This window comes from Vanellus vanellus (genome assembly GCF_965231255.1).
Source record: "Vanellus vanellus genome assembly, chromosome: 4".
NCBI lineage: Eukaryota > Metazoa > Chordata > Aves > Charadriiformes > Charadriidae > Vanellus > Vanellus vanellus.
Window position 1 is genome coordinate 43066104 of NC_138909.1, and position 25275 is coordinate 43091378.

At 40.5% G+C, this 25275-nt stretch overlaps 1 protein-coding gene across 1 annotated transcript; it reads right to left on the reverse strand.

The window, feature by feature from the left end:
• Positions 1–3180: 3180 nt before the first annotated feature.
• Positions 3181–19321, reverse strand: AADAT (aminoadipate aminotransferase; the record flags this gene model as incomplete). Its single annotated transcript, XM_082482233.1, has 13 exons — positions 3181–4073; positions 5242–5343; positions 6001–6107; positions 7560–7624; positions 10246–10307; positions 11155–11251; positions 12534–12616; positions 13804–13869; positions 14396–14605; positions 15902–15976; positions 16609–16741; positions 17458–17626; positions 19255–19321. 13 exons carry the CDS (start codon positions 19319–19321, stop codon positions 4032–4034), a joined length of 1278 nt encoding a protein of 425 aa, XP_082338359.1. The 3' UTR covers positions 3181–4031.
• Positions 19322–25275: the final 5954 nt, after the last annotated feature.

The window sequence follows — 25275 nt, forward strand, 5'->3', positions numbered from 1 at the left end:
GTATTCTCCAAATTCTGTACCACTAGCAGGGAATCCTCTAGCAGCAGTCAGATTTTTTAACACATTTCTGGGATATTCATTCTCAAAAAGAATCAGCAAGACCCTTATCCTTCTCCCATGGTGGTATGTGAGCTTTGCAGGGTTACACAATAGCTTCCACAGCCGTTATGAGAGAAGTGAGGTACCGGTATTCCTGGTGGCAATGTTAGAAGAATAAAAATGCATGTTTCTTTGTATTCGCGGAGCGCTTTTCATTCAGAATTATTACAGTTCAGACACTGCAATTGTTCTGTTCCCATCTAAGACACGGCCTACAGTGGGCCGCTCAAAACCTGTTATTAAACAATAAAGAAAAGACAGAGTAGGGCATACACCAGCACAGCTCAGTGGAGTTCTTTTAAATATTTGCCCCAGTGCATCACAATCCAGATTGCAAAGGCAGAACTGAAAGTATTGCAGATTGGTAGGCCACAAGGTTTTAAAATACAAGGCTCCACACAGAGCAAACGATTTTCAAAGGATGAAGTTTAAAATGAAACTTGCATTCAGAATTTAGGAGACGACCCCTCAAAACTGAACCCAGTGTTTTCCAGAAAAACACTATAAATTCTTGGACACCACCACTGATGCTTAGAAACTGACATCCAGTTAGGTGAAATAATTCTCTGCATGTTCACAGTTTAGCGTAAGAACTGTCATGTTGTATACACACAGACATTCTTCTTCTAATGAATTCCCCATAAAAATCTTTATTTTCCTCAATTATTCATCAATCACAGCTGTGCTGAAGGGCTCTTGTTTGAAAGTAAAGGGGGACATTTTCCTTCAAATCAAGGACCTGTGTAAACCTAGAATTTGCAAATGTATTTTACACAGAAGTTCAGGAATTATGTTGAAGTTTTTATAGTTAATATCTCCAGTCTCACAGGGGAGAACTGCTCCCCCTTGCTACATCTGTAAAACTCACAAAGCAGAAGTAGGATGCATCGCACAAGTCTAAATGTGTGGAACGGCATGTGCACACATGATGTGCATAGGATGGTTTGAGATTTATGCCTGTTGTAGAGCAGAATTGTTTGGGTCATGTACAGTGGCTGTTTGTCCAGAATTTCTAGGTGGTTTTTGTCTGCCAAAAGCCTGAAAATCCAATGGAACCAAAGTGTAGGTCCAAGAGAATGAGCAGGTAATTGCCCACTCAGAAGTAAGTCTGGAGACCAGCCTGCCTGGAGCTGCCCACACATCAGGCAGCTCTCTGCAGCGCTGCTGTAGGCTCTTCCACAACTGCCCGTATCTAAGCAGCATCAGAGGATGTGCTTACCACACGAAGCCCTTTCCCTCTCATCCCCAAGGGTAGATGGTGTTCCTCGCATCAGATGGCTTAAACCCAGCTATGAATGAGAGAGGTTATTTGCTCCTGGATGGATTAAAGAGAAAGGGAAAACCAAAACTTTCATTTGCCACATCATTTCTTTCTCCGTGAACCTGTTGCCCGCCCTTTCCCTTTCGTCTCAAAGTGGCTTCCACCAGGAACATTTAATCACAACAAATGCTCTCTCCCAGGAGACCAGAAACTGTTCTGGTTCACGGAAGCAGTATGTGCATATAAGATTTCACTGCCATTGTTCAATTTGCATTGTTCAGGATATTAATTTAGTTTTAGATGCTTCACCACTGTCAGGGAAAAAAACAAACTCGCTCTAAATTAAATTAGCTGATAGCAAAAGCATCTAATGTGCAGCAAATGGAACTACATTTTGCTTACATTCAACTAAATTAACATTTAGATCTCTGAATATTGAGGTGCATTATTCAACACATTACCAATATAAAGCTTGCTCAATAATGATATTTTTGATTATGTTTTTCTGATTCAGGTCTGGCTGAATGACAATATGACAATAGTATTTGACAATGACAATAGCATTTGCCTGAGAGCTAAAATCAGTCTTAAATGACGTTTACATTTATTCTTCTGTAAAAATACATTATTTTAATTAAACAGATATATCAATCCATTCTGTTGTATGAAATGATTTTCTAAATTGAACCCAAGATAAAAAATGCCTTACTGATAGCAAAGGCAGAGCTTTCAAAATTTCTACACCTGGTTAAGAAACTGAGTTGAAACGTGAAACTTGCTGTTAAGCAGCACTGCACAGAGGACACTGCTAGTTTGGACCCCCCGTTAGCACCATCTGACTGTATAAAAAGGGACAAGTTTGTCTTCAAAGACAGTGTTGGTGCCCTGAGAGCAGCTTTGGGACTGCGGGCTCTCCCCGCACTATGTCACCCTGTGGGTCCTGGCTGCCCCAGCCCAGCTGGACTCCATGGTGCGGCTGACCTCATCCACTGCACCACCTTGCCCACCTCCCCAGGAGCGGCAGCCCCACTCCTGCTGCTCACAGGAAGGATCAGAGCAGAACCTGGAGATGTGGACTGGGTTGCAGATGATGTGTGGTGGGACAAGAGAGCCAGAAGGAGGGCAAGAGTTACAGACACGTTGAGACCATACCAAGTGCTTTGGAGGGGTCTGAGAGGAAAGTTGTCACGTACTGGTATCAAATTGGAGAAAATTAGCCTGAAAAGCATGTGGACTTGACTGAAAGTCAGAGTAATCTGGGAAGAGGGGAAAGGATTAAGCTTAGATATGCTGCTCAAGAAACTGCAAAGAGCAAAGACAGCTTGGATGTGTGACTAAATTAAAAGGCTTGAGATATTGAGATAAAAGGTGATGCTGGGCTGAAGGCACTGGAATGATCCTTGTGATAGGAGTGCTGTTGGGAAAGGCACACATCTGTGCTAGCTTGTTATGTATGACACATGCTATTTTTAACTAGCGGGAGAGAGGGAATGAAAATGTGAAACTTCCAATTAAGCAAGGGTGTGCCTGACTCTTATTTGGCTGGGTTACCTGATCTGCTGAAGGGCTGGCTGGATCCTTGAACACATATTTTTACTTTGAAATTCTGAACACTTGCACATAACGAAACAACCATCTCTTATTGGTGGAAAATTGCAGCGCTTTCATCCAAACAGTAAATAAAAATTAAGTCACTAGGCAAAATGGGAAGCCTTGGGAGAATCTTTAAACTTAGAACTTTCTGAAAGTTTTGTACGTGTTGCCAAGTATCAGATGTTTGGGATGATAATGACCAAGGGATTAGAGATCAAAACATTTCTTTATTTTTTCATTTTGCTTGCTTTGTACATTTGGCAGTGTCAGGTTATTGTCCATTCCACTACACTCTTACAATCTCCATACAAAGCCACATCTGACTGATTAACTAAGAGCAGAGAACAGTTCTATTAGCACACCCACATGCCTTTGCAAACCAGAGATTTTCTAACACAGGTACACAGTAATTATTCACAGAATGAAGTGGAAGCCAGCAATCAGAAAACGTTTTACGAATTAGAGAATGAGCTGCAAAACCCATGCAAATTGCAAGGGACCTTAGCCGAAATAGTTTTATTTGTAATCATAGCCTAATTTTGCTGGATCAGTTCCAATCTTTTTAAACATCCTTACATCAGTTTTATCTGACAAAACTTCAGTAAAATTAAATACCGATCTTCAAAACCAGATGCCACACAGCAGGACAAGAAGGTAGGCAACACACAGAAACAATTCCAACATAAGGTGTTGGAGGAATGCATCAATTGGGATTAATAGTGGCTAACACCACCTCAGGTGCAACTGATTTCGCCGTTTCCTAACCAAAATGGAAAACAAAAGCCAGAACAAAAATAAATTCAAATCCAACAAAACCATGGATTTGACAGGAAACAGAACATTTTGGGTTTGAGTATTTTAAATGTTTCTGAATTGGAATAAATTTAGTAATGCAATGTCCTGTCAAAAAAACTACGCAAATTCTTTTTCACTCTTTCATTTTTTGCTTTTTAGCTGAAACAATCTAAGGAAACATCCACTTTTGTGCTTGCTTGTAAAGCATTCTGTTGAAATCCAAATGTTAATAAATATTTTCTGGAGACGATTTTGATTGCTGCAAGAGCTCTATTTATCTTTTTCACAAAGCTTCTTTTATAAGGTCAGCCAGTCTCTTGAAGGCCTGCAATGACACAAATATGGTTCACATTTATATTCCAGCATTACTTAAGTAGGCAACACACTAAACCTGTAAAGCTACTAAAACTACCCTAACCATATACAAACTCAGTATTTTATACTGCAAAATTCTGCTGATACTTTCTGTTTTCCGTTTATAACAACATGTATGGGCTTTGACTGGACAAAGCTTCAACTTCTCCGACAGAAAATAAAAGGCAGAGTTTTCTGAAACAGCAAAATACATATATTGATGTTCAAATGCTATTTGGAGTTCAGATGCAGCTAAACAGATATACTTTTAATACAACTAGTGATCCCTGGAAGAGTACCTCTTTTAACTTAATTTAGAGGCTCCGAAGGTGAAAGAAAAGGAAGAACAGTTGAGTAGGGAAGCACATAAAAGATACAATTTGACTGTTGATACTATGGTTATGAATTACTTTTACAAAGAAGAAGGAAGAAATAGAAGAAATACAGAAGAAACAGAAAGACAATAGAAGCGCTTATATGTTACAAACCTTCGCAACTGAATGAAAGTACAACTAGAGATACTGAAATGTTTCAAGCACCTAAATGAAAGTATTAAATCTGCACAAATAAATGTCTCCTATCTTTCCTCCCACTGATTTTACAGATGCAGCCAAATAAAATCCAAAATGTTCCTAAATACATAGATGATTAGTTCCTGAAAAATGAAATACAACATATATGTCAACTGTATAAAAGAAAAACAATATTCTTTCTTATAAAGGATTGTCAACACACACACACAAAAATAAGCAGGTAATTCAATCTCAGGAATGGAAAGCCCGGAAAAGAAAGGATACGCGATGCCTGCTAATGCTAAAGCAAATAGCAGAACTTACTCTGACTTCAGTAAAGTCTTTATGAATAATGTCTGGGAGGATTAAGTGTGAGACTCTACACAAGATACACAGAAAAATGTTAAGTGCTACTAAAAGTTTGGTACCCTTCAGGTCATTGTGATGTGAGTATCTTGCCTGAGAAACAGTTAATACTGCTTCAAAAGTATTGCTTCATCACCTAAGTACTAAAAAAACCTATATTATTATTCAATAAAACACATAAGGAGAAGTAAGCAAAAATAAGGGAGCATTATTATGTGAGAAACTGTCTTGATAAGAATGTAAAAATAAAATCTCACTTACCAGATCCATCTGGGCTGGAGAAGAGAGAGAGAAAGAGGCTCTGACATAAGAACTAGGCTCTGAACTATTGATATTGAATGCTCCTCCAGGAACCAGAAGCACCTAAGAAAAATTGATCAGCCACCCAGTTATCACCACTTCTACAGTTTTAAAACACTATGTTAAATTAAATTTGAGAAGGCTCACTTCTGAAACACTGGTATCAGAACATGGCTTAATATATTCCTTCTCTTCAAAATGAGAAGCCAAAAACATGCAACTTGGAATCAAACTTTTCATAACAAAATCAACGGGCTCTTAGGTTTTGGTTACCTAGGCTGGTGGGTTACCAGCTCTGGCTTATCATCATCATGATGTTTGGAAGTACCAGTGAGGTGGGACGTAGTTTACTCAGTACACAGTGCTGGCTCTTATAAATTGTAGAAATAAACCACACTTAATTTCTGTTATTAAAAGATATAGTGGACAGCCATCATCATATAGGTACATATATTATATATATACAGTATACATGACATTTTACTATGTATTATAATGGTTTAAATTTAAGTAAGCTGATTAAATATCAACATCTGAATACAGACATGAAAATACTTTATTAATGAGTCCCTATCTGTCAATGCCTGATTTGCAAACTCAGTGATGGTGCACAGCAAGTTCCCCTGCTTTTTTATGTGTGCACATATGTGTGGATACATATGGTAAATTTATTTTATCCTTCTCTCACTTTATTTTAACATAATAAGCCATAGGTCATACTTCTTTCTGCAAAGCTTTTTCCATGATCAGCTGCTGTGTATCAGAAACACCCTTAATTTTGATCCATAAGAACATGCCAGCAGCAGGAGGATACCATTCTGCCAAGCCTGGGGGGGGAGAGAGAGAGAGAGAGAGAGAGAGAGAGAAAAAAAAAGGGAATCAGGAAAGAAACTTCTGCCCCACTTTTGATGTGATACATCACAGAGTCAGTGATGTTATAGATTTGTTGCTCCAATAAACTCAAAGGTAATGGGGGCCACAGAGCCAGGATCCCACTTGCCAAATCTACGTGAGCTTACTGCACTTCTGCTGGTATCCTCGACACTTTTTGTAAATGTGATTGCTCTGAATTACAGAAATCCCAAACATTAACAAACCATATTTGTCAATTACTTTCAGGTTGAGTAAACAATTTAAAATAATGTTTCTGATGCAATTTCTCCTAATATCATATTGACTATCAATACAAATTAAAGTGTAGCAAAGAGCAAAACTGTTTTCATTTAAGTTGCAATGATTACAGATTTTTCCCCAAAGAAAAGGAGAGCCAAGGATTTATGAGGAGGATAGGAATGCTTAGAGAGGATTTATGTCTTAAATTATATATGCAGACTTACTGTATACCTTTCGTTTACCTAAAACTCTTTATCTGGTTTTGGACATATTTTTGAAGAAACTATTTGAATTTTCTCAAGCTTTTCCTCAGTGCCTTTAACCATTACATATCTACAAAATAAAGACTATCTTCCATAATGTTACGGCTCCTATTACTAGAAAATGTGAAGACCTTATAGTCTTTTACATGAGTATATTCTCACAATACACTTTAAGGCAGCCCAGTGCTGCTACATTGTTTTGATACTTAAGGAATTGAGACAAAGAGGGCCTACCTTGGTCAACAACCCATGGCTGTTCAGAGCCATGCAGAAAAAGAATACTTAACATCTAAACCCCTGGAATCAGCAAGACTAAGTACACTGTGTGCTGCCAAAGTACCCACGTCCCATGAAAGTATCATCTAAGGCAGGTGGACAGTTCTTAAGCAGTTATTGCTGATTCCACTTAGACTGACAAAAAGGAGTGAGTCACTAACTCTAATTGCATTATTGTTGATCAAATTCTTTCTATGCTCCATGATTAACCACAAAAGGGGACATTTGAAATTGATTTCTGACAAAAAAATGATTATCGCTACTGCTCTATTGATTGTTTACCTCTTCTTCTAAAATAAGGCCACTAAATCTGGCTACTACAGACCGAGATTGTAAAGATAAAAGTATAAGAACATAGTGGAGTGAAATGTATGTTCTCTGTAAAAATCCTTTGTACAGTAATGTGGTGAGCTTCTTTCTCATTGCTACCTCCTTGTCCCACCAGAAAAGCATGAAAACAGCAGCCCTAGATAATTTGTCCTAAGTTTAATATTTCATGTCATTGATTTGCTTATAGTGCTTATCTGTCGCTTTAGTCGTGATGAACTTTAGTGATTTTTCTTGAACACAAAGATGAGAAATGGATAGGAAAAAATCTAAGTAATTAGCTGTGTGGCACTCACTGACCTTTTAACCACTTGTCAGCAGCAATGAGCATTGCATCCCGCTGGGTCCTGTAGAACTCCACCACTCTGAAAGTAAATTATCAGTTCAAAGTCACGATGCCATAGCGCTTCAGAATCCATTTCTTTCAAAAGGCAGAAACAAAGCTTTTCTACTTGAACAACCTCAGTGCACATTTAATGGAAATATGAGCATATCCTAGATGAGCATAATACAGTATACTGTGTGTATGAAACTTCGTATCAGCGAAGTCTTGAATATTCGCTTCATTGTGGCTCCAACAAACCGTCGATCAACCAGATAGAGGAAGTGCCTGTGTGGCTGCTTCCTAAGCTTTACATATGCCATGGAAAGCCTTTATATATTATATTTATATAATATTATAAAGTACAGACTCAGTATTTGTGCATTTGGATTGAATTTGTGTAATAGGTACACATGGAAATGATATTTCACAAGGTAAAAAGCAAATCATATTATAAACCTGTCATCACTATTTGACAGCTTCCCTTTTTCTAAGCTTTTGAACCCATCTCCTTCACACTTAGAGTAAAACTTCTAAATAATTCAATCTCTTACTGGGGAAAATGACCCTAACGCAAGCTTCAACATGGACAAGTCTTCTGCAGTGGCTTTTGTTGACATAAAATGAGACAGCTGTGATTCTGCAATGGGAGAGAAATGCCTGATAGAGTTCATAAATCAGATGCAAATCTGTTTCCTTCTCTGCAGAGAAACCATACTTATTAATTTGCATAATTTTACATTATTTTCTTATACTTCCTGAACCAATAGCTTTCATTTCTTGATGTATTTTATTACACCTTATAGACAATCACTAACACCACCGAAGGCTTATACAGTTTTGAGTGATTCTGCGTGAAATGGGAAATCTCACTTACGTAGTTTTTACCAAATCACAAATTCTATTGCAAGTTTTTTGCCTTTCTGTTATCATTTTACTTTCATGTTGGAATGAAATTATAAGCGTTAGTGAGACAATGAGGAATGACTGAGGGAACTGGGGTTGTTTAGCCTGGAGAAGAGGAGGCTGAGGGGAGACCTTATCACTCTCTACAACTACCTGAAAGGAGGTTGTAGAGAGGTGGGGGCTGACCTCTTCTCCCTAGTGACAAGTGATAGGATGAGAGGAAATGGATTCAAGTTATGCCAGGCAAGGTTTAGATTGGATATTAGGAAAATTTTTTTCACTGAAAGGGTTATTAAACATTGTAATAGGCTGCCCAGGGAGGTGGTGGATTTGCCATCCCTGGAGGTGTTTAAAAAAAGGATAGACATGGTACTTGGGGACATTGTTTAGAAGTGGTTTTGTCAGGTTAGGTTAATGGTTGGACTTGATGATCTTAAAGGTCCCTTCCAACCTCAACAATTCTATGATTCTATGAATACATCCACAAAAATGCAGCTGCTCCAAACAACAGGCTAGCTCCTACCCAAAAGCATGATCTAACAGGTTAACCTTGTCCAAATTAAATCACCTGGAAGAAACTGCAGTCAGCAGTTGGGCTTCATCAATAAGTCACCTGACAACTGAGTCTAGAAGGTTACAAAGGGCTGCAGCTACCCTACTGCAGCATTATTTTCATTAGTCAAGAGGAAGAAGTCTTCTGGCTTAAACAAGGATGCCTTTTGGCCTACAAGAAGAAAGTAAGTGAAGAGATCTATTTTGGATATATTTTTCTAACTGCTGAAAGTCGAGCTAAAGTGTGGTCTAAGTTTCCCTGCAAAACCTATGTTTACGGACCTGTTTCTTAAAACAAGGCAAAGCCAGGGCTGGTGTCTCTGCTATTGTTTTGTTGTTGTTTTTTTTAAATACTGGTGTTTACAGTATGGACACAGGCAGGTGCTCGGGGGACAGAAGTGGCTGTTACAGTCAGATATAAGAACTTTTCCCATGCTTTGCTCACATTCCTGCTACAGGCCTAGGCAGAGTGTAGCACACTACCCACTGAAGTAGGAAGCTTGGGGTTCTAATGGCATCCAAGTATGGCATCTGAAATGAAGCACGGATACTCAAAAGAAACTATATACCTCCAGCATAATAAATGAAAACCAAATATGTGTCAGTCAGTATATAAGAACTGCCTTGCTGAGTTAGACCTTAGCCCAGCACTCTGTCTCTAAGGTGCAGACAAAGTTTAGCAAGCATTGGTGAACCTTGCTGCTCTCTGTAGGTCTTTCCGTCAGCATCCATAATCATTAGATTAAGGGTGTTAAAGGGTGAATCCATGTTGAGTTAGTGAGGCAAGAACTTCCTTTATAGAAACTATGCTGGCTCTTTCTCAATAGATCATGCTCATCACATGCTCAGTGAGCTTAGCCTTTGTTACAGACGGCTTTAGCAGGGATGAAAACTTTATTCAGTGACTTGGTGCTCCCAGGATCCTCTTGAGCTCCATCAGATGGGAGCTGCATAGTGACTGTGCCAGTAGACTGGCAGATTGTCAGTCTGTAGAGGTAGTTTACATGCCCTGACCTCCATGTCTGCAACTTCACACTGAACTCCTTCAGGACTCTTGTGTGAATACTGACAATCTTGGTGATACAGCTTAACCATTTGGCCTAATACTGGCACCTCCTCTGACCTGTTTACTGCAAAGAATGCTTTATGCAGGTAACGCGAAGCAGAACGATAGATGATGGGATTCAGCATATGACATGACCCTACCTGTCTATATGCTCCAAGAAACCCTTTTCTCCCCATTGCTGAAGCAGCTGTGATATCATAATCTAAAGAAATAAAACACATCATCAATACCATGTTTTAAACAGGACTGTTCTGCAATCATCAAAAGATATACAGCCTGACACATTATTCAAAATTCCACACAGGCAAGAAATTGCACACAGGGTCTCTTGGAGCCCTTTATAAACAGAGGTGGCAACAGCAACAGGCCATTGTAGTCTATGTTACTGCTGTCTCCAAGGATCATGGCAGTGTTTGGAAGCTGCGGTGGGGGGAAGGAAGAATGGATGGAGAGCTAAATATGGTAATCGGGGACAAAAAGGAAGGCAATGTTATATTGCTTTACCTTCCTGCCCATATCAGCATCTCTGCTTTAATACTGCTTCTGTGCTGCACTAATGGAGCTGGAAGATGGAAGCCATACCTAGATGTGCTCAATGTGCCCTTCCTTTATTACTAACTATACAGGGGCTATAGCTGGCAGCCTGCTTTGTTATGTCTCTGTAGGCTGCCCATATTGTTCTAATTACAAAGGAGAATGAAAAATAGAAAAGAAACTAAGTGCTTCCAATGTGTGCTTTACATTGAGGTTTTTCAAGTGAACCTAATAGTAAGAGATAAAAAGTATTTTAAATCTTGAGTCTTGAAACCTGAGGGTTAAGGGCGTATTAGCTGTGCTTTCCATGCACTGAGATACCCTCTAGCTCTAGTTGTAATTTCTATGGTGGTCTTTCTTTCTGGCAGAATTGACAATGTTATGTGCTGCTTATAAACAAAACTGCAAAAATGCAGAGCAACTGCAAAAGTGCAAAGCTGTTCATTTGTGGTTTCTTATGACTTGGAAAATGTTATCTTTTCCAAATACAATTCAGTTGGCAGTTTGGTACTTGCCTGTGTGAAAGTGCTGGTGTGCATTGTTGAAACCTGAATGTGTAGAATAACTCTGTCGATAAGAGGCTTGGGACCTGTCAGAAAACCTATTCTTAACCTGGAAAAAAAAAAAAAGTAAAAAGTTACTACAGAAATGCAATGTGCTAGTACTTTGTGTGAGTTATGGTTTAACTTATAACTGGGAAAACATGTAACCGTTTCATTGATATTGTAAGGATCTTCTGTGCATTTAAGTTTATCTTAATAGAGCCCTAAGCCCCAGGCTTGCGCAACTTATAAGCTGAGTATCAAAGTCATGAAATAAACACTTAAGGGCTTTTAATGCTTATAGTAGCTTCTTAGTTCTGAGACTGCAGAACGTATCCCACATTTGTAAGCTTTCCTCTGCAACCACAAAGATTAAATGAATCAAAGGGAAGGAAAAGATAGGTTTTCACATAATGAAAAATCATGAATGCTCAGGCTTTATGAAAAACAGATGGGAAGTGGCAAACAGCTTTACTCTTTCACTCCCTTTCAGTACTGCAGAATAAACAGCATATAGACTGATAAACTAGATTCTTATTCATGCTTCGGTTCTTATGACACATCTTTAGAGATTGGCTCAAGTTTTTCTTTGAAGAAAAACAGAACCAGTAAGCTTATATGTGTCTTTGAGAAAGATAAAATTGCATCATGCCTTTTTGCAGTTTCAGTTCTGAAAGTGCAATCACACTTAACATCATGTTATCTCCTCACTTTCTCAGGGATGAGGTTATAATCCAGTAGCTGCCAGTGCAGAATTCACATTACTTTCTTATATCTATTAGGATAATACAAAATCAAGTTAAAAATCAAATATGTTGACTTGTTTGAAATGGAAAACAGCCAGTTTAGTTTTCCAGGCAGGTGGAAACAACCTGCAAGAAATGTAAGGCTAGAAGACGAGAGATCATTATAATCCTACGACTAGTTTGTGCAGAATGATGCCATAATTTCTATTCTGTATTATAAATTCAATGAGTCTGCAGAAATGGTAAGAGATAGAAGGAGAAATGGAAAAAGAAGAGAAAAAAGCTCTTAGGAGTTCCAGGAACAGAGCTGGAATCCAGCACCTATCTTTCTGCCTATATGGTGCCTGCAAGAATGGGCTGCCTGGGGACAGCGGCTTAACTATCAGTATCGGAAGAGAAACAGAATCTGGAGTTAAATGACTGCCAAGAGATGACATGAGAAGTGAGCGGACTGAGAAAAGCTGTGGATCCAAAAGTACATTCCAGAAATGGATAGGTATTAGATGAAAAAACACTATGACATGTCTGATCGTTTTGCATGAAGTATTAATTAGCCTTGTGCCTTAACTGAAAAGGCAATGCTAAGCAGTCTGAAGCTGGCCTTACCCAGATGAGAGAATTTTAGAGAAAGAGTCAGTCCTGATAACTCGGCCATCCACATCCATTGAGAGGAAAGTTGGAGCCCATGGCTTGGAAGAAAAATAAAAAATAAAATAAAATTCAAGGTGCTAGTAAGGATTATGATGGAATTATTTTCTTTACTATGAAGATATAATTAATTTCTTAAAGAAATATTTTGATAGTAAATATTTTACAGATGTGCATTCCAAGGAAAAAAAACCCAACTTGCTAACAAGTGATTGTTTAGGCTAGCTGAGATGGGATTACAGTATTCTATGAAAATCGTCAAGAAATCAGCCTTATTTTTTGATGCTTAGCCCACTGTTCAGCATACAAGTGTTCAGTTCAAGTTTTGGTATGATGCCATAAGTAGGAGAGAGAAATAATGATTATTTTTTTTCTGCCAAGATTTTTTTATGGAATAATAGCTACTGTAATTTCTGAGATGGGGCCATGTAGCTTTTAGCTTTGTCTTAAAATAGGAAATCAGAAGACGGGACCAAATTTTGATGATCTGAGTTCAGCGCTTTTTCCTTATCAAGAATTCTACTTTTACACCTTCTTCCCTTACTGAATAGCATTGTGTAGCTTTGTTAGAGTATAAGTGAAGCACTTTTATTGCTTCCTCCCATAAAAACATTTCAAAATAGAAAATACTGAACTTTAGTTTCTACTAATGCTTTACTGCTTTATAAGACCAGCTTTTATTCCTGAAGTTAGGTACTTTGGCAGACCGTGCAACTGTAGATCCATGTGCGAAGACAGGTCAACACTTAATTGTTACCCATTTGGGGAAAATTTATATGAAGGAGAGAAGCTGCCTATCCAGTACTGTGTCCTGTGGTATCTGGGAGAACTCTCTCAGGTTCTTCAAAAGGCAAAGGGGTGAAAATGGGGTACAGTAGACTGGGATTAGGCAGTCTTTCACTGAATGAAAGAAGAGACTGGGATGAAAGGAACATCGAGGCTGATATTTTCAAGTGCTGCTCCAGTGGCATACCTGTTTTGCTCTGGAAGCAATGTCTGTGCCGTTCTCTGACTACTGAAGGAAGGCTTGAGGAATTTGAACCACCGATTAACAGGACTGATGCCATAAAATGCCACAAAGGGGACAACAACTGCAAGCAGCAAAGACTGAGGCCTACAACTACATTGGTAGGATATGAAGGGAGCACGCAGGAAGATCCATGGCTCAAACCTTAGTTCTCTCCTGGACCAGAAAAGGTGTTACTAAGACGTATGGAAGACAAATTACCTTTTCAAACTGAAGAAAGTAGTAAGGATCATCTTCTATTATGAGGAAATCATATTTTCTTGCAAGCTAAAGAAATGAGTAAAAAGTAAAGATTCATTAAAATGTAAAGACACTGTAAATTCAGTTGTTCCTATACCCTGGGCCTATTACCAGGACTATATTATGATCCTATGGATTGCTCATTCACTACATACAAGGCTTCATCAAGAGAAGCTTTCAAATGCCTGACTTAGACATCAAGCAATTATAAGATTAAACGTGGTACCTGTGGTACAAGAACACATGTATATAACTGAAGGTCTGTTCTGTGTAGCATTCAAACTGTGCAGAAAACTTGCAATAAGTCCAGTTTGAAGCCCATGGCAAAGATACCAGCCAGCAATGGGCTACCATTGCAAAAACAATTTATCTAATGCATAGCTCAACTCTGAAGAGTTGTCATATAAGAGGTTCTGCTAGAAACAAGTTCTAGGAGGAATGTCTGCTGGACCAATAATGGGCCCAAATACCATGCATGGGGTATCCTCAACTGAAATGAGACTGACGTTTATCCATTTCCACCTACAAGGTTCACAAGGCCCCAGCTACATACCTGGTAAATCTCCTTCTTGCGCTCTGTGGTCAGAGAGTTTCCAGTTGGGTTGCAGCCATTTGGAATGGTGTACAGGAATTTGGGGAGGTGGTGGCTACGATTTTTCACATCTTCTGAGCTCCAAGTAGATAGAATTTCTTTTAGAGCTTTTGGAATAATGCCATGTTGGTCACTAGGAACATTAATTATGTTACAACCCAAAGGTCTCAGCTGTTGATAGGAGGAACAAAACTGTCATAATCCTGTAATTCAAATGTCTTCCTTTTGTCATTGGCATTGTAAATTTTCAGTGATACAGTCTTTCTGACTTTTACAGCTATCTCAAACTCCATCTGCTCATGACTCAAGTTTGCCTGAAATTGCTGTGAAGCTTTTCAAGCTGACCACATTACTCTATTTGCCCTGTTAAGCCAACTGAGAAGAAATAGGTAGCTCCTATGTCCACACATAGTTTTGGAAGCAGAAAAGGATTTTGGGATTTTGAACTGTGTTCTCTCAGGACTCCTTGTGCTGTTACCACAGATAGTAAGTTCATAGCACCTTCATTTCCTACTGACAATTTATACGCTACTTCAGTGGAAGTGCCAGAACTATAAGCTACTCTTCACTGACAAAAGGGCAAAGAATTTATTCCCAGCAGATATATTCAGCTGTAAAAGGGAGAATGAAATGATGCTAATGCAATGAGACACTGACAGCAGTATGAAAAAATATAGGTAAAATACCAACAAAGAGCATGCTGTCTCCCCTCTGTGGAATTTCAATTTGTATGATGTAGTGCTCTGCATTTTTAAGTAAAAATGCAAGCTGCTGCATTGCCAAAATATATTCCTAACAAAGTATATTTGGTTAGACAAGATATCCTCAAACTTAGCACAGCAAACATTTAACAAAATTCTTTTTGATGCAAGGAGAGACTGGACTGAAATTGTGGTTTATTATCTATACTAACCCTTCTTACATACTGTTCTCATGCCTTTTGAGCTGACATTTAATTACATAGTGATTAAATTATTTTTCAGAAATAAACTTTACTATTTTTGTATAGTTCTTATAAACTCTCACCTCCATACTCATATATGGATGTTTCAGGCCTAGTCCAATTTTATACTATTTATAGCTATGGTATAATCAGACCATGAAATACTTCAGGTGAATGTGCTGACATGTTGAAATACCCTCCTCTTGTAAATTTGCTTCAACCTGAGTAGGTTGTAATGGCTTGCTTTTCAATCCCAAATGTGACCTTAGCCCTTGAATGAACTAGGGTTTGGAAGAGGAACTTCTGTCCTGTGAATAGCTTTTAGAGAACTTTTCTACTAAAAGCTTTTATGAATTAATATTTATGAACTTAACTGGACTAACACTAAAAACTTGATTCTTAGATATGTTTTTACAGTAAACACCGACAGTGTGTGTATATATATAAGCCTGCAGATCAGGTATTAAATTGCTGTTTACTTCAAAAGTAACAATCCCAGCATTTTGTAGCTAAAAAATACTTACAGCTGCTAGTGTTCCGGAATATGTAGGTGCATCCAAAAGTATGTTGTCCCCAGGATTAATAAGCATTTCAAAAACCTGTGAAAGAAGTCTGTTTTAGAAAGATTGTGCAATTTTTGTACGTGTGCTTCATACGTCTGACTTAGATTAAAAATCTTGATTAGATAGTAGTAATTCCCTAACCACTTAATTATAGCATCTGAGAAAAGGAACAGATGAAAAATCTGCTTTAGAGGCAAATGAAGCTAGGTAATCAGCTAGAGAATATGGAAAGACAGTGTTCCATTATCCTATAGAAACAGTGCTTCGGTTACAGAAAGGATCAACTAAGCAGCAGTGAGAGTGGACTGGAAAGGGTAATTATTTAAGGAAGTCTAACATAACTAGAATTGAGTTATGGTAAAGCAAATAATGCATCTGTGTACTTATTACTGCACTAATTGAGTAACATGAAATGTTACCTTACAGCCTATTTTCTGACAGGCTCTTTGGTTTACCTGAACATTCATGTAGTCCTGACAGATTAGACTGTCGCGCCAGTGTTATTTCACTTCTATCATCTTTTACTGATAATACCGTGAGACATATTTAACAAGCTACCCTGCATATAGTCATATAGTGGTACTTAATGCCCAGTATAACTGAACCAACAGAGGAAGAAACATGGCTCTGAAAGAAATGCTTTTAACATATGAAGCTTTTGACCTTACTTTACACAAGCCTTCCTGGCTGCCAGTTGTGACACACACTTCCATTTGTCCTTGCTCAGGACTGTAGTTGGCTGTGGGGGGATTATGTAGATTGCGCTGGAAATCCTTTAGCCAAGATAACAGCTCTGGAATCCTGAAACATGAATAAAATAAGGTGTATCTAACATACAGACTGAATATATATCTTGTAGGATGTTCACAAATGGCTAGGTTGATTTAAATACTAAGAAAAGTCTTTGCTGATTAATGCCCCCTGTGCCTCTGAAGGTACCTAAATATTTTTACAAGCCTGTCACAAGCCTGACTCAGTGCTGACTGCTGGGGAGTTCACATGAGTGCTGAAGTAACTTAATGATATGTAATTTTTCTACTAAAAATGACGATACTATAAATACCTCCAATCAACTACCACAAGTTATACATACTGACTTTAATATATAGTACCAAATGAGAGCAAAACAAAGGTGGAATGTGGAAACTATGCTGTAAGATAACATGTAGTATATAACTATGTTATAAGATACTATGCAGTATCTTTTAATGAATATCTTATTGCAAAACACAAAATGATTCCTCCTAGTGATTAGGGAGTCTGGATTCTCAAATACTAACAGCCAGGAAAAGCTTTGGCTCGAGAATTACTAGTATTAGTTTTGTTTTTTTTAAAATTAGTAATCTGCTCAAAACTTTCCACTTAAACTGAAATGTAAATAGCTAGGCAAACTGAAAGAAGTTAAATCTGGTTTTGTAAAACAGGTTTTAGAAACACATGTGAATTAATGCAATAATAAAAGGTTTTATGATCCTTTCATTCTGGTATCTTGAATTGCAAGCAGCCCTGACAGATACCCTGCTGATGCTGAGTACTGGAGAGCTCTCTTCATTAGATCTTCCCCAATCTCAACAGCAGTTCCATGTCCAATGGCAACACTAGCCCTCTTAAATGGAAAAACGTTGGGGTTTGGAGCCCCTCCAGCCAGGGAGATGAGAGATGGAGGAGACTTCTGCATCAATTCAGCTAGAGTAAAAAGAAAAAAATGTGGTTACAATTTCACTATTGCAACACTGATCATATCCTTTAGTCAGTATATAATAGTGGTCCAGAAAATCTTGTCCATTTTTCACTTTATTTTTTTAACAGAGTGAGGAATTCAAAAGTATGATAATTCTTTTGAAACTCACCCTTCTACTTGGATTAAATAGGTGTTGGGGAGAATGACACAGGTGGGACAGATCAAAACAAAAAATTACCTTTGTTTAAAAATAAATTATAAGTAACTGGACTGTTCCACTATTATAAAACCTTTTTCTGTGACTGAAGTCTTTTAAGCTTCAAGAATTTAAAATCTTAATGACCTTCTGTTTAGACTGACTTGGAATGATTGGGGTTTTTTTGTTGTTCAGTCACTTTAGCTGATGTGGTAGTAGTGCAGCTACACTGACAGTTACATCTATGATTATAGCTTTTCCATGAGTGGGAACGTTTCTGGCAGACCAGCTTTAGTGGCAGAGGCATTGTGTAAATAATTCAGTATGAAGAAAATGTTAACAAATCTTGCTTTAAAATTAGTTTTGCAATTACTCAGATCCAATCTATGCAGCACAGACTGGACCTTAATCCAGCAAGGGCACTTGATTGCATTAAATCTAATGGCTCACAAAATCAGATACGAGAGGACAGATGATACCAGATCTGGCTTAAAGCCTCCTGTTATCAAATTTGTACTCCACTACTTAATAGCCAACTTGAGCACAGGGAGTTAATTCTTATCAGTTCAGGATATGGGTCATGTCTATGACTTTTGGTCTGGTAAAGAGATATTTACTTTGTCATCAAAACTGCAGCCTCAATGTGTTTTTCTGCACAAGCTGTGCTACTTAACATTTGTGTGATGATGCATATCAATGTATCACTTGAAAAAGTAGAGAGACTGACTAGAGTGAATTAGTTGACTTAGCTGTACCTGTGCAAGGCATTTCAAGTAGAACAGCAAATGCCAACCCATTACTAAGACAGGAAACTGACCCCTGAAGGCTTAACTAGTGATGTATGTCCCATGCTGTGATTCTGTCACGTCCCTGTAGGTTTCAACTGAGTAAACAAGTAAGCAGTTAACCTTTTCTATCAGTCACACAGAAGACTGTAACATGGTAGCCTAAAAATAGTGTAATATAGAAAAAGAAAGTGTAGCAACACTGAGAGTGCCGACACGGTAAGGAATTTATAGACATTAACCTGACACAGGAAAACTAGGTGGAAAGAAGCATTATGCTGGCACTGAATTTCAAGTCATCAGCAGTTGTTTGTTCTGGACAACCAGCATAAACTCAGTAGGAAACTGTGCCAAAAGCCCTATTTCAGAGGCAGTAGCAAAGATTTTCTCAGAGGCATGTTGAAGTGACAATACTATTTCTTCTGTCTGGATGGGTTTCTGAACTGGTTCAAAGCTATTCACTTTATTCTCCTTTATACCTGCTTGACACCTCAACTTGACAAAAGTCAAAGCAGTTCACTGGCCTTACTTGGCAGCTTATGGCAGTTTCCTTTCAAGCCTTTTCAAGTCTTTAGCCATTATACCCCAGCGAAGTCCAAAACGTAGAATGATAGCCTTCCAGAGAACCTGGAAAGAACAGGTGTATACTCACTCAGAAGTCTTATTGGAGATGCTTTTCTTGCTGCACTCACAGTGGTGATGAATCGAGAGTAATTCATATCTATGGGAAAATAGCAATTAGTTGGACATGAAGCTAGAAAAGTGAATAGGAACCCCTCTGCTTTTGGCATGTGCATCTACCACAAGTAATGCTTCCAATTCATCATCTTCACAGATGTGCTCTATCATAAATTGAATGTTAATTTATTTATGTCAATCAGTGCTGGAATTTCTTTTTCTTTTTGAATTCAGAGAAAAGGTTTCTACTTCATACTCATGGGTTCTGTCACAGTCTCCCAATGACACTGGCACTGTGAGATTAGGCCAAGGTGCTGCTGTTCTGACAAACACAAATAACAGTACAGCTTTGATCTGTGGAACTTGGTCTGCGGCGAGCAGGAAAAAGCCTTTTCCCCCTTGCCCTTTTCTGCCAGCTGTGGAGTTTTAAAGGCAGATTATTGAAGATCTGACAGATCTTAAACACCCATCAGCTTTTTTTTGTTTTAATGAGAATCCAGCTTTACTTAGCTATATTAAGTATTGCATTTGACGTGCTTTAACGATTGCAAGCCATCATCACAAGTCACAACACTCGTCAAATTAGAGGCGTTTTCTTAGGAAGGATAATTTAGAATGTCTTTCAGAATACTTCAGATGAGTGTTTCCCCCCCTTTTTCCCTGGTGCCCATAGAGATTCTGTGGTTAGTGAACCGCAGTCCTGCAGGAAGCCTCAAGGCCTGTTCCCACAAGGGAGCTACCTGCTCCTTCATAAGGAAGGAAAGCACAGGAATCAGTGATGGGCGGAGAGGCCCTGTCATCTTGACCACCACCTCCAAGTGTGCTTCCACTGAATCCACAGCAAATAATCCTCCAGCAGCCACCGCAAGACGAGTGTGCTGGCAGTTATTAAAAACGATCTGTCGAGCAAGACGGCTTAAAAAAAAAAAAAAAAAAAAACCAAACAAAAAAAAAACACAACCCTCAGGCTTTCTAAAAATACCCTTCTTAATTCTTCTCACCCTCAAGCGCGCTTCCCCCAGCAGCGGCACACCAAGGCCCTGCCGTGGCGGCGCAGGCTGTACGCAAGGGCTTGCTCCAGCCTTCCAGGCATGGCTTCGGCTGCTCCTCTGACCGCCACCTCCCGCCGGCGGGGGGGGCCGCCAGGCTGGCTCCGGCTTTCTTTTTAGGGCATAACTGAGGCTGCGCTTCGCCCCCCCACCTCCCCGAGGCGATGTCCGGGACGCCTCACGGAAGCCCCCCCCCCCCCCCCCCCTTTTTCCCGGAGGGGACGCCGCGGGGACGGTGTCCCCCAAAGCCGCCCAAGACCGACGCGACGCGACCCGACCCGAGACAGCCTTCCTCCACCCGCCGCGCCGCGCGGCCCCTCACGGCGGAGAGGCCGGTGGCGGCCGGTGGCCGCGCGCGCGCGCACCTACCGGCAGGACGTCGCGGGGCCGGCGGCGGCGGCCGGAGAGGGCAGCGGCGGCTGCCCGCGCTGCTGGGCATGTGCGGGCCCGCCCGCTCCGCGTCCGCGCAGGCGGGCGCCCTCTGGAGCGGCTCCCGTGGGGCCGCGGCGGTAGCGGAGGCTGGGGCACTGGGCAGCGGGCCGCGGCCCGACCTGGCCGGCGCAGCTGCTTGCGGGCTGTGAGGGCAGCTGGGCCGGCAGCTGCAGGCCGGGCGGGCGTGAAGGCAGCGCGGCTGCCTTTCGCTGAGCGGGTTGGGAGGCCGATCCTGCGCGGATTCGTGCGGAACTCGTAAAACGCACGGCTCCCCCATCGGTTCCTTCTGTGTAATGCCCTAAAAACGCCCGGCTGAAGCTGGATGATGGGTGCGGGGAGAGGGGAGGTGGCTGGGCCGTGGTGCGGTGCGGCGGGGGGCTGCCGCCAGCCACGGGGCGAAGCAAAGGTTGGGGACGGGGGGTGAACGGGGGAGAATGTGACACTTCTGGTCGCTTTCCTTTACTCTGGAAGGTTCTGAGTAGCGGACCCGGCGGGTTTTGTCAATACAGCAGGTTTTTAATGAAATTAATAGCTTATAAATGGCTGAAGAGAGGCAGCACTGTGGAGGTGGAGAATTGAACCTGGTGGTGTCTTGCAGACCTCACTAGGGCGACAATAACGGGGTAACCAGGGGTACCATTTTCCTTCTGGTCTAAGCTTCATAAAGCAGCAGCACAAACAGTCTGTGCCCCCAGCACTCGTTGGGGCATGATCTTCTGGAGCCGCACGGGATGAAGGAACTGGCTTTGGTTAAAGCACAGCAAAAACATTCTTGTTTTTCAACTGAATTATGCTCTAATTCACTTTTTCATGTTTTCACTAAAGCTTCTGCTGATAAAAGGAAGCAGGATTTAGATGAAAATGTGAAGTGGGACATAGAATCATAGAATGGTTAAGTTAGAAGGGACCTTGAAGATCATCTAGTTCCAAACTCCCTGCCATAGGCGGGGACACCTTCCATGAGACAGATTGCTCAAAGCCCCATCCAACCTGGCCTTGAACACCTCCAGGGATGAGGCCTCAACAACTTCTCTGGGCAATTTGTTCCAGTGCCTCACCACCCTCATAGTGAAAAATTTCTTCCTAATATCTAATCTAAATCTACCCTCTTTCAAATTTAAAGCATTACCCCTTGTCCTGTTACTACACTCCCTGATAAAGAGTCCCTCCACATCTTTCCTGTAGGCCCCTTTTAAGTACTGGAGGACTGCTACAAGAACCTCCCTGGAGCCTTCTTTTCTTCAGGCTGAACAACCCCATCTCTCTCAGCCTCTCTTCATAGGAGAGGTGCTACAGCTCTCATCATCTTCGTGCCCCTCCTCTGGACCCACTTCAACAGGTCCATGTCCTTCTTTATGTTGGGGGCCCCAGAGCTGCACGTGGTACTCCAGGTGGGGTCTCGCAACAGTGGAGTACAGGGGCAGAATCGCCTCCCTTGACCTGCTGGCCATACTTCTTTTGATGCAGCCAAGGATGCTGTTGGCTTTCTGGGCTGCGAGTGCACATTGCCAGCTCATGTTGAGCTTCTCATCTACCAACACCCCCAAGTCCTTCTCCTCAAGGCTGCAAATTAAAACCAGTGCTGAAATTAAAATTCTTTCACAGATGAGCAAAATCAGTGCAAGGAAAAGCAGGATAAATTGTGTTGTGACATGTCCCCTCCTCTCTGGCTGTCACGTGCTGTTGTTTGGGCAACACATATGACTAGCTGCTGCTAGTTAGAAAGGACAGAGACACAAGTTTCATTTTCTAGTCATGGCTTTGGACTTTAGCACTTCAGGGCTGCCATGGTCCTTGCTTCTGAGTGGAAAATGGAAGAGACGGGTCTAGGTGTAAAGCAGTCTGCAAAAACAGTGCAAGGGCATATGAAATCAAGGATGCTTTGCAACATGTAGGTTTTCCTAGTTAGCTTGGAGGCCGGAGAGTAAAAATGCTGGAAGGGACGAGCACTGGAGTGTTTCTAGGCTTTAAATCAGTAAAATACCAGGCTCCCAGTACCACTTTTTAACTGACACCTTTTAATACATGCTCTAGGCAAAGCTGAGGTGTGAGAGCAAAATGGCTCTAGAAAAAAGAGGAGGTGCCATAGCAAGATACCTTTTTTCCTCTTTTTCTTTTTTTTTTTTTTCTTTTTTTTTTTTTTTTTTGTGTGTGGCTCTGTGCAGTGTTTGGGTCTGCTGAAAGGCTCCGTAATTAGATGGAGTGTGTTGAAATAGAAATGGTGTTCCTTCCTAGTTTTTGATGTAGGCAGGGAAGGATTGTTTGCTTAGTTGGTATGTGAACACTGTTACACTGAAAATCAAATTTCATCACTAACTTCCACGGCCTGAAGAATTTCAAATTTAGGTAATTACCTTCTAATAACGTGACGTACAGACAAAAATAAAAGATCAGTATATAAATATGAGATAACCTGGAGAATGACAACCTGAAGAAAACCACCAAGTATATTGGCTATCCACAAGCAGCCACAACTGGAGAGACGCCAAACTTCTGTGGGGACCTGACTGTGAAAACACCAATTGCATCTGAGTTGCTTTTTGTGTAATGTTGTTTTTTCATTTCCAGACTGTCAGTGTTGCAATTCATGGTACAGACCAAAGCCCAGAGAATTCAAAAGGAAGATTTCCATTGATTTCTGTGGGCTTTTGTTGTGGTTTAGGCCAAAATCCACTACTGGGGACCTGAGGGACCCCAGACGGGACCAACAGATGGTCCCCTCTACCCCTCTTCAAAGAGAGAGGCAGAGGAGGAAAAAGAGACTTATGAGTTTAGAAGGAACTAAACTACTTTAATGAAATATTAATAATAAAATAAAAAGAAATAATGGAAGATATATACAAAACCGTATCAAGCTCCCGCAATGACAATCACGTCACCGGCTGGCACGGGGGCAGTCCCAGGCTGGACTCAGTGACGGACGGGAACTGGATTCCAGATCTGGATTCAGGATCGGGATGACAGGCAGACGAACAGAGTCCTCCTCAGACGTTGACCATTGAAAGAAGAGAGAGTGACCCTTTGATCCCTCAGCTTTTATACTGAGCATGAGGCAGATGGGATGGAATACCCTGTTGGTCAGTTTTGGGTCACCTGTCCTGTCCGCTCCTCCCCGCCGGTGGGACCCCACTATGCTTTTCCGCTTCCGACCCTCCAACGGGGCAAATAACAAAGTTGGTTGCCCTTGGCTGTTACAGAAATAAGTATAAGCAAAAGCCTCTCTGCCTACCATGCCTGGGCATCAATTATAAACATAGGTCTTATCACTCTGAGAGACTGAACACTGTCTGCACAATATGCAGTTAATTTCAGTAGTTAGAAGAGGCCCAGCTAAGAAGTGAAGTTACTGAACAAAATTGGTTCTGTTTTACCTCAAACCAGGACAGCTTTGTCTGGTCTCTTAGCCAATTCCAGTGTCATCCTATTGAAACAAATTTAAAAAAAAAAAGACATTAGAAAGTGTACAAATGTTTGGATGCTTATCACAGCTGGATTCATGTGGCAGATGTCTGCATCACTGTTTATATTCCTTAGCAACCACAAGTCCTGTGCTCTGTTTTCCGACTGCGTAAGAATAAGTTATTTCCTTGCTGTCTTTGTGTATTATGTGCACACTTAGAACCATGGCACCTATTTGGTGCTATTCTTGGATAATTCTTGAAGCATTGGTTTCTAATGAGAAATATCTGCTGTCTTCTGAAAATGTACTCTTCCTCTCTCCAAAACCTCTACATGGTGATGCTGAGCTAGATATGGTTATGTGCTAAAAAAAAAAAAAAAAAACCAAACAAAAAACAACAAAAAAAACCCCAACCAACCAACCAAAAACCACTAAAGGAATTGGACTTAAGAGAACAAGGAGACTAGGTAAATAATGTTCCTGAACTATTTCCTTCTACCCTAAAGGACTTCAAAAATACCAAAACAGTATTCCTTTTAAGAGGACCAAGAGGACAGCAAAGAATTGAGACAGTAAACATCAAAATTCAACTGCGATGCTGTTTTACAACTGTATCAATTTTAGTGTAAAGTGTAAATAACCCTAGAAAGAAAGAAACTGCAATGTAGCATGGGATACTGTATCTTTTCTAGTTTCAAAGCATGTTTATTCTCTAAGATTTGTTGAGGATCCTATTTGAAGTGATAACTTCAGATCTATTAAATGTGAGCTCGAAAAATATGATACTGTCTACGGAGGACCTAGTCGGGAGTAAAACTACGAGAAGGTTTAAAACCTCCGTGGTGGTGGTCCAAGGGATGAAAGGTTGCCTTTGAAAAGCCTGGGCTGCGGGCTCGCACCGGCTCTCCTTGACCATAAGATGGCGCTTCGTTTCCGCGTAGTGAGCTCGAGTCAAAAAAAAAAAAAAAAAAAAATCAGATAAAATGATACTGGCATATTTTAGTTGACTGTAACTGCTTCACTGCAGGCAGTTTCTGAAACTCGAAATTAAGAGTCCCACCTGAACAGCTTAGCTAGCTGCATTTCAATTAATGGGTTAAATTTTGGCTGATAA